Source organism: Ooceraea biroi, chromosome 7, assembly GCF_003672135.1.
Source record: "Ooceraea biroi isolate clonal line C1 chromosome 7, Obir_v5.4, whole genome shotgun sequence".
Taxonomy (NCBI): Eukaryota; Metazoa; Arthropoda; class Insecta; order Hymenoptera; family Formicidae; genus Ooceraea; species Ooceraea biroi.
This window is the reverse complement of record NC_039512.1, coordinates 7882818-7897408: the sequence shown is the minus strand read 5'-3', so window position 1 is coordinate 7897408 and position 14591 is coordinate 7882818. Positions and strand designations below refer to the sequence as shown.

General features: G+C 31.0%; 3 protein-coding genes and 1 non-coding gene across 4 annotated transcripts; 2 read left to right on the top strand and 2 right to left on the bottom strand.

Moving 5' to 3' along the window:
• The first annotated feature begins 91 nt into the window (after positions 1-91).
• On the top strand, positions 92-5587 carry LOC105279253 (TNF receptor-associated factor 6). The gene is made up of 5 exons (XM_011338904.3): positions 92-410; positions 1403-1537; positions 1938-2162; positions 3894-4138; positions 4871-5587. Exons 1-5 carry the CDS (start codon positions 317-319, stop codon positions 5120-5122), a joined length of 951 nt encoding a protein of 316 aa, XP_011337206.3. The 5' UTR covers positions 92-316; the 3' UTR covers positions 5123-5587.
• LOC105279291 (cardioactive peptide-like) lies at positions 5297-8227 on the bottom strand. Its single transcript, XM_026971539.1, has 4 exons — positions 8025-8227; positions 6934-7011; positions 6407-6500; positions 5297-6167 (listed from the first exon to the last, which is right to left on the bottom strand). The coding sequence occupies exons 1-4, from the start codon at positions 8028-8030 to the stop codon at positions 5923-5925; spliced, it is 423 nt and encodes a 140-aa protein (XP_026827340.1). The 5' UTR covers positions 8031-8227; the 3' UTR covers positions 5297-5922.
• A 3740-nt stretch (positions 8228-11967) lies between these two features.
• Trnak-uuu lies at positions 11968-12040 on the top strand. Its single transcript has one exon. It is a non-coding gene; the product is annotated as a tRNA-Lys (tRNA).
• A 173-nt stretch (positions 12041-12213) lies between these two features.
• On the bottom strand, positions 12214-14499 carry LOC105279254 (ribose-5-phosphate isomerase). Its single transcript, XM_011338905.3, has 6 exons — positions 14371-14499; positions 14227-14287; positions 13396-13511; positions 13182-13315; positions 12962-13103; positions 12214-12878 (listed from the first exon to the last, which is right to left on the bottom strand). The coding sequence occupies exons 1-6, from the start codon at positions 14497-14499 to the stop codon at positions 12672-12674; spliced, it is 789 nt and encodes a 262-aa protein (XP_011337207.1). The 3' UTR covers positions 12214-12671.
• Positions 14500-14591: the final 92 nt, after the last annotated feature.

The window sequence follows — 14591 nt, the reverse complement described above, 5'->3', positions numbered from 1 at the left end:
TTTGTTGATTTTATATATATAATTCAAAGAATTTTTTCAGTTTTATTTTATTAAATAGATACAATAACTGATCAAAAATTATAAAAATAATATTGAAAACTTGTACAGTTCATGTGTGCGTAATAGAATTCGATTCTTTATAAAAATACATTATATTAATTGTCTATATAATTTGTCTTCATTCTGTTTAAACTGGGCAGTAAAAAGGGCGATAAAATCTATTTTTGTATGCTGTAGATGTTACATCGTCGTTCGCGGTCGACCGTAATTTCGAGCGAGATGAATTCATAACGTGCTGTTGACGTGCAACAACGAAATGTCGATGATCGTGAGTTTTCCCATATCATTGTTTTATCTCAGTACGCTCTATTTGGCGTGCAGAGGTGCAAGTGAACCTTTGCGGAAACTGCGTAAGTGAAAAACTTCATTTATCTTGCGCGAACATTTTCCGGTCGAACTCGGCATGATAATACAATTTACAATAGAAACATGAGCTTCTCGTTTTTTATACAGATAAATTCCAATTTTTAATTTAGGTCTCAATGTTCAGAAGCAATAATCTCAGATAACAATGAAATTATTCTTAAAACTGTTAATTAAATGAAATTATTGTTAAAACTGTTAATTACACATTTTTCAATTCAAACAGTCAATTTAATAATTTTACATTTACAATTTATAAATAATCAAATAGATAAGAAATTTATTATTTGAAGGGATAGAGACCTATTATAAAATCATATAATTTTATATAAAACATTTTTTTAAATTTTACTCTTTTGACCTGAATTAGTAATTATTACCAGTCTGTTATTGGCTGAATCAGTGATACGTAACAACTGAAACCTTAATTTTTACTGGACCATCAACAATTAGTGAGAACTTCACTAAAAATACAGACTGTATTTCGTAGTTACTGCCACTACGAGCAATGCTCAATTTTCAATACTCAATCTCCGTTCAATAATAAAAACAGAATAAAAGAAATAGAAATAGAAGAAATAATTTTGCTAGACTGGCGATCAATAATAGACACAGCCATAGTTATTGGTATTCGTTGGTTTGTTGCCTTTGAAAGTAGCGATCTTCTTTTGCTCCGTAATTTTTCGCAATCAAGTCAAGTGTGTGTATTCGTATATAATTGGGCTTTAATTAATTTAAAGTACATTAATTTAATAAAAAGTACACTAATTGCAAAATGTTATGTTTATAACTACATAAAGATAGAAATATAACTATACGAAGAATGTATTTCTAACTGTATTTCAATAAAAATATTCTGATTTTATTTAAGAAATTAAAACAAATCATTAAAAAGTATGTTTTACATCTTTATACACTTCTTGATCTCGTCAAGCACAAGCGCAAGTCTGTGCGCGATACATTTTCGCGCAATTTTTAGCCGAAATCGAGGCCAGTGTCAATAGCGGCGATGTCACGGAAACGCAGCATACCGCATGCACGATCGCAACAGAGGAGATGGTTGCGAATGCACGTGCGACCGTTACGACGGTACTCACCGGGACTTGTAAAGCAAGTGAGTGAAAATGAAAAAAAATTTAATATTATCGACCTGGCGGATTGATGCTACTGACACAAGACATTGTACACGAATATCTCTCAAAGCGCAAAATAAATACGGCATATATAAAAATTTCAGTTAACACAAACTTGTTGCAATTCGTTATTTATGTCGAAATAAAATGTCAATCGTGAATAATTTTACTTACATTTAATTATATTGGAAAATGTCATGTTTTACGAGAAGTTGTATGACAATTTTAATAGTGACATCAAATGAGATCATAAAGAGTTATAATTACATAAAGAAAAATTGCTCCCACAGCCAAGTTAAATCTTAGGAGTTGATTAAATATTTTCTTTTCATTACAGATAACTATGTCTTTCTATAAAAAGTTAATTGCTCATTTTCACAGAGAAAATGGACGAAAAATTCGCGAGCCTAGAGAGAAAGTTGATGGGAGAGTTCGCACATATCAAGTGGTTACTCCACAATGTTTTGGAGCAGCAACCGAATCAATTGAAAAATATACGAAATGCTAATCTGTACGACGTTACAACATCCTGTGCTTATGTATCGCCGAGACAGACCGAGATCGATAAATTCAACAATACCGTGCAAAACTTGTCAACATTAAACGGTTAGTGCAATGATTAAGGATTACTCTCAAGGTAAACTCGGAGAAGCAAAATAATCCTGCGATATATATAAATAAATTTAATATATATAAGGAAATTTTTGAGATAATTAACACAAAAAGAGCATGTTTGGCAACGTACAATTTATAATTACAATAGTCCGAAGTTAACTTTATGCTCTCAGTTTAAGTTCAACACGGTTCAAACACGAAACGGTTCTTCAGCAACTGGGAGATCTAAGTTATCAAAGTTATCGAAACTTTGCAAGTGCCTTTACTACTACATAGTAGTACAGTTGTGTCCTGCGACTGATATTTGAGTAACATCGATTACACGTAAATAAACTTGACAAAACGGCAATCCTATCAACCATCACAATTACACATTCAAAAAAGAATTTCTATTTCAATACTTCGATATATTAATATAAAAAATGCATTATATTGATTAATACACAACAAATTTTTAGTACAAATTTTTCTTGAAATTAGAATTTTAAATAACATTTATTAGTTTTGCATTTTAATATTTTATATTATTAAATGTTAAAATTTTAGGAAGACAAAGATTTTTCAGTTTTTACAAACTATTATTTCTCTCTAATCCACTTTAAAATATTGTTGCATTAAATTCAGAAACGGACACTTTTTAATTCAAATAAATGAATGGATCTTCACAATTAATTGCGCGTGAGAAAATGAAAATAACAAAAAATTTCAGCTTCGATCGTTCATATAATTTTTATAAAAATGTGTAATCTGTTCTTTAGGAAGCTAAGATTAAATGTACTACAAGACGTGATATTTGAATTCTGTATGTATTATTGTTATGTATGCTGTTCTAGAATAGCGACCAAAAATACAATGTGGTTGTCACGCGTGTAGAATACTTGCATTTTCCGCACAATGTGCATTGTTATTACGGAGCCTAAGCTAAGCATTTGTATGTAAGAGATGTGTGGTTTTATGCAAATATAGATCTATGTCGAGGGTGTATTGCGTAAAGTTCGTCTTGTCCATGGAACGACAAAGCTGAGCTTAGTCGGGATAAGCATAATATAATCAAAATGAATGGTATAACGAAGTACTGAGATTTATTCTGTGTTACAAGTAAATGATTAACTGCATTTGCATTGAATAGCGGAAGCATCATGTAATCCGCGGAGATATTCGTAGATGTACGTGACACAATCGCTTTGTTAAACTTCTAGTTATAATTATGTTATTAAACATTGCTTATCAAACATTAAACGTAAATTACTATATTACGCAATGAAATGTTATGTAATGAATATAGAATAGGAGCAAATGATCAATGTTTGCAAAAGAATTATTTATTGTACATATATATAAAATAATTTGATTGAACGTATATTAATTTTTAATTTTTAATAACGACTTTTCTAATAATTCGAACACAAATATTTTAGCAAGTAGCATAGACTTGATTAAATTAATATTTGAAATTGGGAATATTACAGTTTAAAAAAAAAGTTAACTTTGAATAACAAGCAAACATATGACCGTTAACTTCTTAATTACTTATATATTGAAGCAAAATTTATCTCAAATTAACTGAAACATTAGACTTTATCGTACAACTAGTTGCAATCTAATAACTTGCGATGTCCCTTCGCAATTATAGCTTTAGCCGAGAAAAGTTCAACTCCAAAGACGTCGAAGAGTGTATCAAGAGTCGCAACTTTGAAATTTTATGGGTGTTCTTTATTTCAGATACGACAAGTGCATTCATTTACTACTGGCAGGTGAATCAGTTTAATGAAATGCTGAAGAATTGGCATACTGGTCGTTCAATGCGCAGCCCTATCTTCTACGTGGGTCAACACGGTTACGCCATGTATTTGAAAATTACGCCAAAATATTTTCCCGATGGTACGATCTTTGTTGGTGTCGGACTGACTGCTGGTCGTTACAATTCCATTCTCGCGTGGCCGTTTCCACATAGGATCCGCCTAGAGGTATACGTATATAAGAGCACAAGACGTGAAAAAGTCAGGAGTTCAGGAGGAATATATCGACATGTGACGTATTTGAGTGGAATAAAATTTCACAGAGGTTTTTCGATCGAGAATAATGTAATTGAAAAGTACAAAAGAGGCCCTGCGCAGACACACAGTTCCTATCGATGGAAAAAAGAATCGAGGGGAATACTGTATTTCATCATGGCTATATAGAAAAGTTTTTCAAGACGGCCGTAAAAGAAAGTTTCTAACGCGATCAAATAATTTCGAACGAAGTTAAAAAGTCCCACCTACATACGATCCTTTTCTATTCGAATCTCGTTATAAAAAGAACGAATAAAGGTTTTTCAATGTTGTAATTATCTTACTTTCTCTTTTAAATTATATATTTTTTTGTTAATTTAGGTATACATATTATATATAGGTATATTATATATAGGTAGTTATACCATAGAGATAGAACTGATTAAAAGATCGTGGAATAATTTAACCATGCCTACTAAATAAAGAAATACTTTTTACATCGTATTTAAATTTTACGTATTATAATACATAAGAGATAAATATAAAAGATAAATTTTCAAAATTTTCAAAATGTTTAAGATTATTTAAGATTAGTCAAGATAATAATTAAAACAAAGTTATTAATATAAATATATATATAAGTTGTATTAAAGAATTATTTCGTGTTATTAATAAAACGTACGTGATTAAAATGAGATTTGGCAGATTTTAGATCATTCTCCGGAAAATGTACGTGAGGACCGGCGATCACGAATTTGGGATCCAGCAACAATTTGCACGGGAAAGTTTTGGGGAAGACCAGCGAACGCAAAGGACAATCCAGAGTGTGTCGGTTTAAGTATACCCAGGTATCTCATTGTATCAAACTCGTTATCAACCATATCTCAGGAATATTTGAGAAAACGCAGGTATATGTGGAACGGAAATCTGCTAATAAAACTTGTTGTTTATTTATAAACTATTCAAGATAAGTATATAAAAAAGTGTCATTTATTATGTGCAATGTTCTTGCTAATATTTACTTTTAATATATATTATTTTACAATTACAATTTGAAAAAAAAATTATTACATATTAAATAAAACAAAGTAGTTAAAATAGGAGATTTGGATATTAATTAAGTAAAGATAACAGGTTTTGTATAATTTATTGAATACAAATCAGATCGAATTTAACAATTATGTGAAAATTATACGACTTAAAGTTACTTAGCAGTAAATAATTACAATCCCGTCAATCGGGTACATACAAATAAATACATAGCCATCGAGATGTTTTTATAGATAAGTGAAGATTTCTAAGCTAATACTTTTTAGCATTAATATAGCGGTTTCATTTTTATATGCTTCCTTCATGGACAGTGCAGTAACAATGATAAACTTTCTGTAGAAGTTGTATACAAAATAAAATGTCATACAATCGTGTACATTTTTCTGATTTACATTTATGTTTATCTATAACTATTACGCAGTAATAAGCGAAAATAAATGTTTGTATCAAGGTGCCGTAAAGTGGTTGTAGATAGAAAATACAACTGCGTTCTATCGATTTTTTTTGCGCAAAAGAAAAGAGATTTTCGGTTAAAATAGTACAGTTTTGTTAATATAATTTTCATTGAACAATTCATTGAACATCAAGTTTCATTTATTATAGCTGAACTTTATATATAATATACACGTGGAAATAAAAAAAGATCTGCGATTCCATTTGACGGATTGGAATTTCTAGTGGCGCCCATACATCAAGTTGCGTCAAAATTAGCTTTCCAATGTATCGCGTAGGGGCACTCGATCTAGGAGATAAGCTTGTGGCATTTGTTGTAATCGGTAATTGTTTTCTTCACGACCGATCTTATTCCAAGTGTTTTCTTTAGCGGCATTCAGCAGCGCTTTGTATAACGAAATCGGAAGTCGAACGCTATTGCTTGTCGCCTGGAAATCCTGCGAATCCCGCCGAGTTATAACAAAGCTCCTTTTCTCGTCCGGGAAAAATCTGCCACATCCTATGATGTAAGTACAAGAATTTACTTTATTATTCTTTATCAATATTGTTTTATTACAAAGATCTTTCAAGATCATTCTACAACAATAGATAATTCTATTATGATCTATTTTACACAACAGTGATTTGACGAAAAAGCGATGTATTTCTATTTTATTTAATATTAGGAAACATTTAATATTTTATAATATTGATGAAAATATTATTAATAAAAAAATAGCAAACTTATTTGTTCTTCACCTGTAAAAGCATTGCAAAATGGTCTCTTCGGTTTGACTGTCTTCTCCGACGTAAGGGCGTCCAGAAGTTGACGTTCAAGCTGCAAAAGCGAATTCTACCCACGGATTTTTATTGAAAGTATTTTTATCTTTCTCTCTCTCTCTCAAGAATGTCAAATTTAATTACTCTTTAATATGAGAGTTATGCAACATATTTCCACATATGCCTACACGTACTGTGCTATTCTATGATCGAAGTATATAATACATTTACATAGAATTGTTTTTCCTATATTTCTGAATATAATCTAATTTATCAAATCTGAAAAGATATTTTTCAGACCTTTTATAATTCCCAAGTTTATTATTTTATATATAGAGATTTAATCTTTATAATTAAATATTTCTTTCTAATACAGATATATATTAGATATATATTAGATTTAAATTCTTTATAAGTTTAGAATTTTAGTTTTAGACGATATTAATTTTGAATTCGATTACTGCAAATAGAAAGATTTTTCAATATAATGTTCTTTTTATTTTTACCTTATCTTTTGAGACCTCAGTATTTGCTACTTTCAGCAAACACATACAAGTTAGCACACAGCAAAGGTATTCGGTAATCTGCGAAATGAAACAAGGAATTAATTTATTCTTTAGAACCGTTTTGTAATAGTGCTGTGTTATACTAAAAATAATGATGGATAGGTTGGCGATGTATAAATGTAATAAATATTCCATTATATAATCATTATACAAAGCGCTCTGAAGAGACCCGACACTTAAGCTGCTTAGGCGCTCTACAGATCAATTTTACACTACGGTTAATTAACAATTAGTGAAGTTATGACGTTATTTGCCACACTATATAAAACACATTTGATTTGGTTTAATTAACTTAATGCACATAATCGGTAACGATTTCCCTCATACATCAACCTGCCTCTTAATGTGATAGATACTGCCTCTTAATGTGATAGATGTGCTTCGCAACAAATTACAATCGATTTGCATATAATCTAAAAAAATGCAATTTTTATTTTTTATGCTATATGTAAATATTCAATATATACAGCTATCTTAGTAAAAAGTATTGGAAAACTTGTTAACTTGTTACTTAATAATTGATAATCGCGGTCTGTACATCAATATTTTATGTAAATAATTAACTTGTGTCGCTATATGCGAGCTTAAGTTTAATTATGTTTGAAGAAAATAATCAGAATCAAAATTACTACAAATTTATTAAATAAATTGTCCTTGTAATTTAAAATATTAACTAAAATTTTTAGTATATAAAAATTTTTAAATGCTTTATCTATTCACAAATAGTAAATATACAATATTTTATATTTTATTCTGCATTTATAATAAAATATTTGTACATAATGCTGAGATACAGAGAAACTGATAAAAGGATCTAAAATATAGTATCATGTACGTATTATCACTTAATTGAAATAATTAATTAAAATAATTTTTAAGACAACATATGTAATTAAAATGCAATTAAAGTATCAGGAATTATTGAAATCCATTTTAATTAAAAATAGTGTTTCAGTTACTATTCACGTATAATGAAATCAAATTTAGCATTTCGTGCACCTGTTGCGAAAATATTGAATGTACCAACCAACCTTCATATCGAAATCTTGTTTCAGTTAAGCAGCTCCGAAGATCCGTAGCTTCTTCACAACGTACCCTTCAAACGACACCTCTTAAAGCAAAAAGTGATGCTTTTTTATGATTAACTATCGGTACAGGACACGTTTGATCGCCAAAAGGTTGCCGCGCGCGGTTGCAGCCGTGGCTTCTCCCTCTCGTTTGAGGGCGAAAATCGCGCGACGGCTCTTCAAATACAAGCCCCGCCGACCATTCCCTCCACCCCGCTTGCGATAAGTGCCGCGGGGGTAAATGCATGCGCTTGAAGAACGCATGACCGCAAGAGCGCAGGCGACAGACGTATTTCACATCCTGAGATGTTCTTCTTCACTGGACAATACGTCCAGACTTATGATTTCGTGGGCGACTTGCAGTCCGGTACACATCCGGTTGAACCCTTTCTCAAGACAATCTCCTTTTATCGACGAATTCTGGATTCTACTGGCGGGGGCGTATACAGAAATTTCGCATAGAAGCACAGTAACATTTTTTTATATTTTATTTTATATGATAATATGTAACGATTATTCCGTAATTATTAGAATATAACGCAATCTTCTTTCACATTCTTTTTCTGCCAATGCTTAAAACATAATTGAAAGAAAACCTAGAATGTTAGAATTTATTACGCATTAAATTCAATGATATAATCGATAATTTAATTTAATTTCTGCCAAAATATAATTGAACATCTGCTTAAAACATAATTGAAAGAAAACTTGGAATTTTAGAATTTATTGTGCATTAAATGATACAATCGATAATTTAATTAATATAATATAGTAAAAAGATTATAATAATATGCTCCTCGGTACTCTTTTTTATTTATTAAAAGTATATAAAATTATAGAGATAAACAGACAGAACAGTGAAGGATGATTTTGCAAGATATTAATTTATTTTCTGTTTCTTCAAGGAGACATGTTTACATAACGCTCTAGTTTGCATAATTCTCTGCTGCAAGCTACAGCTACATATACTCCGATTCCGTGACTATTCACGGGATATGCATCTTATGCAGTTGGGCAGATCTAGCACACGTTGTCCCTTAAGATCCACGGATCATAAGTTGTCGTGGGTTACATGGGTATTTAACGGGGGCTTCAATGGTATATTGGCAGTGACGTATTCTGAGTATTTTATCGCATGCAACAGAATTTTCTCGCTTGCACTTCGTTATGCTTCTGCTCTAATTGGTTGCAGATTTCAAAACAATTCGAGATACATGCATCGAAATCTATTGTAATAAAATGACGATTGATTGATATTTTTTTCGTGCAGAGTGTAGTTCACAGAAAGTGACCTATAAAGATCAACCTACGTCGAAAATATTTCCGAAATAAACATTTACGTGTTATATAAGTTATCGAAGTGTATGATGCGATTATGTAATATATTAATTGTTTCATGAAATATAATATCGAATTTGTTGTGAATCAATATGATGTTAAGTTTTCTTATTATTCTTATTTCGCGTTGCTAAATTATCGTTTATCGGATTTGTACTGTCTGTTCTTGTAATCAATGCACTGATTTTAATCCAATCTGTTTCTTTATTTTGTACAAGCAAACTTTTCATTTGGGTATTTGACCAAAATATTTGACCAAATAGATATGTGATGCATTTGTTTCGATATTATGTTATTAAATTTTATATTACATTTTGATAATATATTTATTCACTACTTTAAATATTGGAATTAACAAAATACGTGAGATCAATAAATCGTAGATAGGAATAAGCAGCTAAAAGTAACTGAGTAAATGAAGAAAGAAGTAAATTTTCCGAACAGAATTGTAGATATGCGAGCAAAATGAATACGTACTATATTAATTTAATACACATTTAAACAGTAGTTAAAAATGATAACGAGTACTTTGTCATATGAGCTGATGTGGCATCATAATTATGTACATTGCATATGTACATATAGCAAGCAAAGCATCTCATGCGGTAGGGCATATTTGATGCTGTGTGTACATTGAAAATTAAAAAAATTGCATTCAAATAATGGTCTCTGTTACAAAGCCAACTTTCCGTACATAACTCGACACTATCAAAGGAATCATCATTAAATTTAATGTAGTTGAAGCGATGCGTTCCGTATGTGTATAAGCAGCGGCATAAATAGTAAATTCGCGCTTCCACACACGAAAATCAAGGCAAAAGCGTTCTTTTAAAATGAAATGCTAAACTAATATTTACTTTTACAAATCTCTGAAATTGAATCAGTTACTTAAGCTGTACCACATAAACTGCTAGCAACATATATTGCGACGTTATATATTACGCGCTGCTCCCACAGAGACAGAATCTTCATGATAGTTTAAACTTGGCAAACAGTATTTTACAGGCATTTATAACAAATTATTAAATCTTATGCATTATATTTTATATTTTTATTATATTTTATATTATATTTTGTTTCACAAAATTTTTTGGAATACTTTCATATTATATTAAAGATTGTAAACTTAACATGATTTACGAACAATCATTAGATGCAAATCAAAAGCAACAGAAATGCGTTTGATATATCGCAATACATGTATAATGACACGATAGTTTTGTTCATAATTAATGACGATAAAGGTTTCGCCTCAATTTTATGATTCTTACCTTAGTTTTAATAATGCAGCAATGTAAATACATTATTTTTCTTCGCAGCGCATCTTACGCGTGATGATTTATTGGATACTTATATACAACAAACGAGAATCTGGGCTACATGTAAAAAAGCTCGAAAGAGCGAGAGAATCGAGAGACTGGGGGATTAGTGTCGATTAAATCGGTGCCAGGAAGCGAAGTAACCAGACCAGGGGTTCGATAAGAGTCTACGTGTAAAAATCATAGAAAAAACAGCTGGAGTTAAGTACTTACAGCGTTTTCACATCAGAGCTTGCTGCGCTATGATTAGGTCGTTCAACCTAGTTCGATACTATTTTTATTTATTTATTTTTTTCTTATTTTCCTCGATATTTTGTATCTTGTTACTTATCTAACATAATGACAAGTGTTTGGAAATTTTTAAAAAAGTTGAATAGAAAGGACGTGATAGATAAAAAAAATAAAATTTTATGACTACAATAGGCGTAATATTAATCATCTCGATCAAACATGCAATATTTAGAACGATGTTTATGATTTAATAAGCAAATAGAAATACTTTAGACTTTACAGTATATCTGTTTAAAAGAGATCTTTACATATGAAAAATGTGTTATTAAAATTGTAATCAATAAGAAGTTAATATGTAAGTAGACTATCTTAATCTAATTCAATAATGTTTAATTTTATGGTTGTTGAGATTTTATGGTGGAAATAAACGCTGTTCTTAAATTGAATAACGTGAAACAGTAAATCATTGCTACTACTGGATAATAGTATACTCATGAATAAGAGATGCGCTTTATGCAAAATATTGAATAACCCTCGCATAAAAGAAAATAAATACGTTTCTAGTAATTTACATTTATATCAGAATATTCTCAACGAAACAATCATTCTGCAAGTTTTCATTAACACGGTATTTCCTTTAACTCTAAAAATAAACTTTTTTATTTGCCAATTATATTCGTTGAAGAATACATTAAAAAACGTAATATAAAAATTTTTAAAGAAGTCCTAAACTCAACACTTGATTTTAAAGGAATTTAATTATCTCGCAAAATAAATTATCAATTTCTTTCAAACTTAGTTTTACGACAGGAAAAAATATAAAAAAATTATTTATATTGATATTACATCTTTCAAACTATATGCACAACTTTTATTATAGGCATTATAATTAATAGGAAGCATAATTTGATGTTTATTATCATGTGTCAAGTCAAATATGCATATGTATATGAATATATTTATAAGTTTTTAACTAGTAGGCCTACCAGTACGATATTGAGAAAGAGACTGTCAGAATCGCCCGGATAGCTCAGTCGGTAGAGCATCAGACTTTTAATCTGAGGGTCCAGGGTTCGAGTCCCTGTTCGGGCGTATTTTTTTTTATTTAAGATATTCAATGACAATTCGATACGTATAATTTAGCATACTGTAAATTTTTATTTATTTACTTACGTTAATTGTGAGAAATAAGATCTTTAAGATGTTATTCACTTATGATATTATAGATTATCTTGTACATTTAATACTGACCAAAACAATACAAACATTGTGTAAAAAATATATTTATTTAATCTCTTGAATCTCTTTTAATGCATGAACAATTTATACATTGGAACGAATTACGTTTTGTACTTTACGTTTCATATACAGTAACGACTTATTACTGCTGGAAAGTATTGTAAAAATTAAACAGTAAGATATTGGCTGGTTGATTATAACGTGAATTATAAATCGGTAAAATACTAGTATAAAATAATAATCACAAACTTAACATGTGCACATATTTAGATCGATACATGAGAAATAATCATGAAAAATGTAGAAAAGAATTCGCTAAAAAGGGAATAATGATACGCAATAAAATAATCTTATTACGTACGATATACGCAATAAGATGGGAGTCAAGATTGCAAAGAAAGGTTATCGAGGATCCTTCGTTCGACAGTATTATCAAGAGTCACTGGATAGCCCAGATATGACGAAATGCAGTTTCACATCGGCGTTAAATCTTCTGAACATTTGAACTTTGTTCCTTTACGGTGCCGTCCGACATACCAAAAAACGCTTTCTCTGCCATATTTATAAATAGACCAGTTTCTACGACTCCAGGTATGAGAGATATTTCCGTGTTAATTTTGTTCCAATCAGTTAAGTTTCCGGGGAACTGCCAGTCCAAAATAAAATTGCCGTTATCCGTTACTACTGGACCCTGTCAACAATAGATATATATTATTTATACGACATTTATATCTCGCAATTTAATAATAATTTGGATAATAAAAATGTATTTACAGCTTTTGACAGAGCCATTCTGATTTTTGCACTTCCTCCATACGTGTCCTCAATTTTACGTCGAATCGGTACATATGCCATGGGAACTACTTCAATGGGAATTCCCTTCTTATATTGTTCCCCGAGTTTTTCCGAATTTTTCCTGAAACAAAATAAGATTATATAATGACATATAATAATGATATATATGGATAGCAGTGAAATAAAAAAACGACATTACGTGTAATCTGCAATAATGATAAATTGCTTGGCACATGAAGCAACGATCTTCTCTTGTAGCAAACATCCTCCGCCACCTTTGATGAGATTCATCTCAGCATCAACCTCGTCCGCTCCATCGATGGCACAATCCAACTATGTATCAAGGTGTATTAAAATATTACGTCCATAAATATGTACTGCGATAAAAAGCAAGTGGAGCAATTAAGAATTACTTTGGGATAAACTTCTAAGTCGCCCAGGGTTAAACGATTGTCCAATATGAGCTGACGAGCTTGAAACGATGTAGGGACACAGACTACGTTAAGTCTCTCTTCTTTGACACGTTCAGCTAGAAATAACATTTTTTTCTAGTATTCACTCAGGAATTAATATCAACAGCCGGCATGTTTTTGCAGCTTTTACTTTTATGGAGTACAAAGCGAGGATATGTTTCAGAAAGTGCGACGGATAAAGAATTACTAGAAATTATATAAAACATTGAGTTTACTCGGGCTTTTTTATATGGTGCAATGAGAGTAAAAAAATATACTCGTGTTATCATGCAATAGGTCAGAGGTTGACCCAGCCATATGTGTTTTTCAGTAAAACAATCCCAGGAATAATTCATAAAATATACTGTCATATCAGAGTTTAAATTTTAAAATTAAATTAAGAGAGTAGAAAAATAATATTCTATTTATCAACGCCATCAACGCCAACGCGTCGGCATTGTGCACTTATTGTTAGTTTAATTTAATTTAATCGCTCGCTTTAAAAATGACCATTACGTACATGCAAGAAAATGGGTTTTTACTGTTACCTATAAAATGGTTTTTATACATGTTTTGTTTTATAAATGCACGTTCAGATAGAAAACATTTAAACATATACAAGCAACGATGAATTCTCTCGACACAATTTTATTATATTACAATCAAACATTTTCCTTTAAAATTAAGTAAATATGTGATTTATAAGAAATAAATAAGAGACGGACACTTCGCGAGATAAGATCTATAAACAAAAGTCAATTATAAAATAAAGAAAAAGAGAATCGCGCTTACCTAGCCTCTGAACGGCGTAGACCACGGTGGATCCGCTACCAATTCCGACGACGGTGTTATTCTGGAAAATAATGCGATTCACCGGGGTAATGATATAACCTCCAATAACTGACCGGTCGTCGTATTTGTACAATTCGCACTTGCCTGGACGTATCTGTCTACGGCATTGTAAGCCGCGATTTTCTTAGCGTTCTCGAGTGAACCCATCTTCGACGACGTCCGTGAAACACTGTGCAATAATCGAGCAATCACGTGAACCGACAAGCGGCTCATCAGGAGCGAACGTCTCTCAAGTTACCTCCGTTATCTCGCATGCAACAACAGAAAAGTTGAGAAACTGTGGTAATATATAAAATGCCTTTTTG

Coding starts and splice junctions, on each gene's coding strand:
- LOC105279253 (XM_011338904.3), top strand. CDS start 317: ATGTCGATGATCGTGAGTTTTCCCATATCATTGTTTTATCTCAGTACG. Junction 1,538..1,937: donor CACCGGGACTTGTAAAGCAA/GTGAGTGAAAAT, acceptor TCATTTTCACAG/AGAAAATGGACGAAAAATTC. Junction 2,163..3,893: donor AAACTTGTCAACATTAAACG/GTTAGTGCAATG, acceptor TCTTTATTTCAG/ATACGACAAGTGCATTCATT.
- LOC105279254 (XM_011338905.3), bottom strand. CDS start 14,499: ATGAGCCGCTTGTCGGTTCACGTGATTGCTCGATTATTGCACAGTGTT. Junction 13,316..13,395: donor ACTTAGAAGTTTATCCCAAA/GTAATTCTTAAT, acceptor CTTGATACATAG/TTGGATTGTGCCATCGATGG. Junction 13,104..13,181: donor ATCATTATTGCAGATTACAC/GTAATGTCGTTT, acceptor ATTTTGTTTCAG/GAAAAATTCGGAAAAACTCG.
- LOC105279291 (XM_026971539.1), bottom strand. Junction 6,501..6,933: donor CTGAGGTCTCAAAAGATAAG/GTAAAAATAAAA, acceptor ATCCGTGGGTAG/AATTCGCTTTTGCAGCTTGA. Junction 6,168..6,406: donor ATTTTGCAATGCTTTTACAG/GTGAAGAACAAA, acceptor CTTACATCATAG/GATGTGGCAGATTTTTCCCG.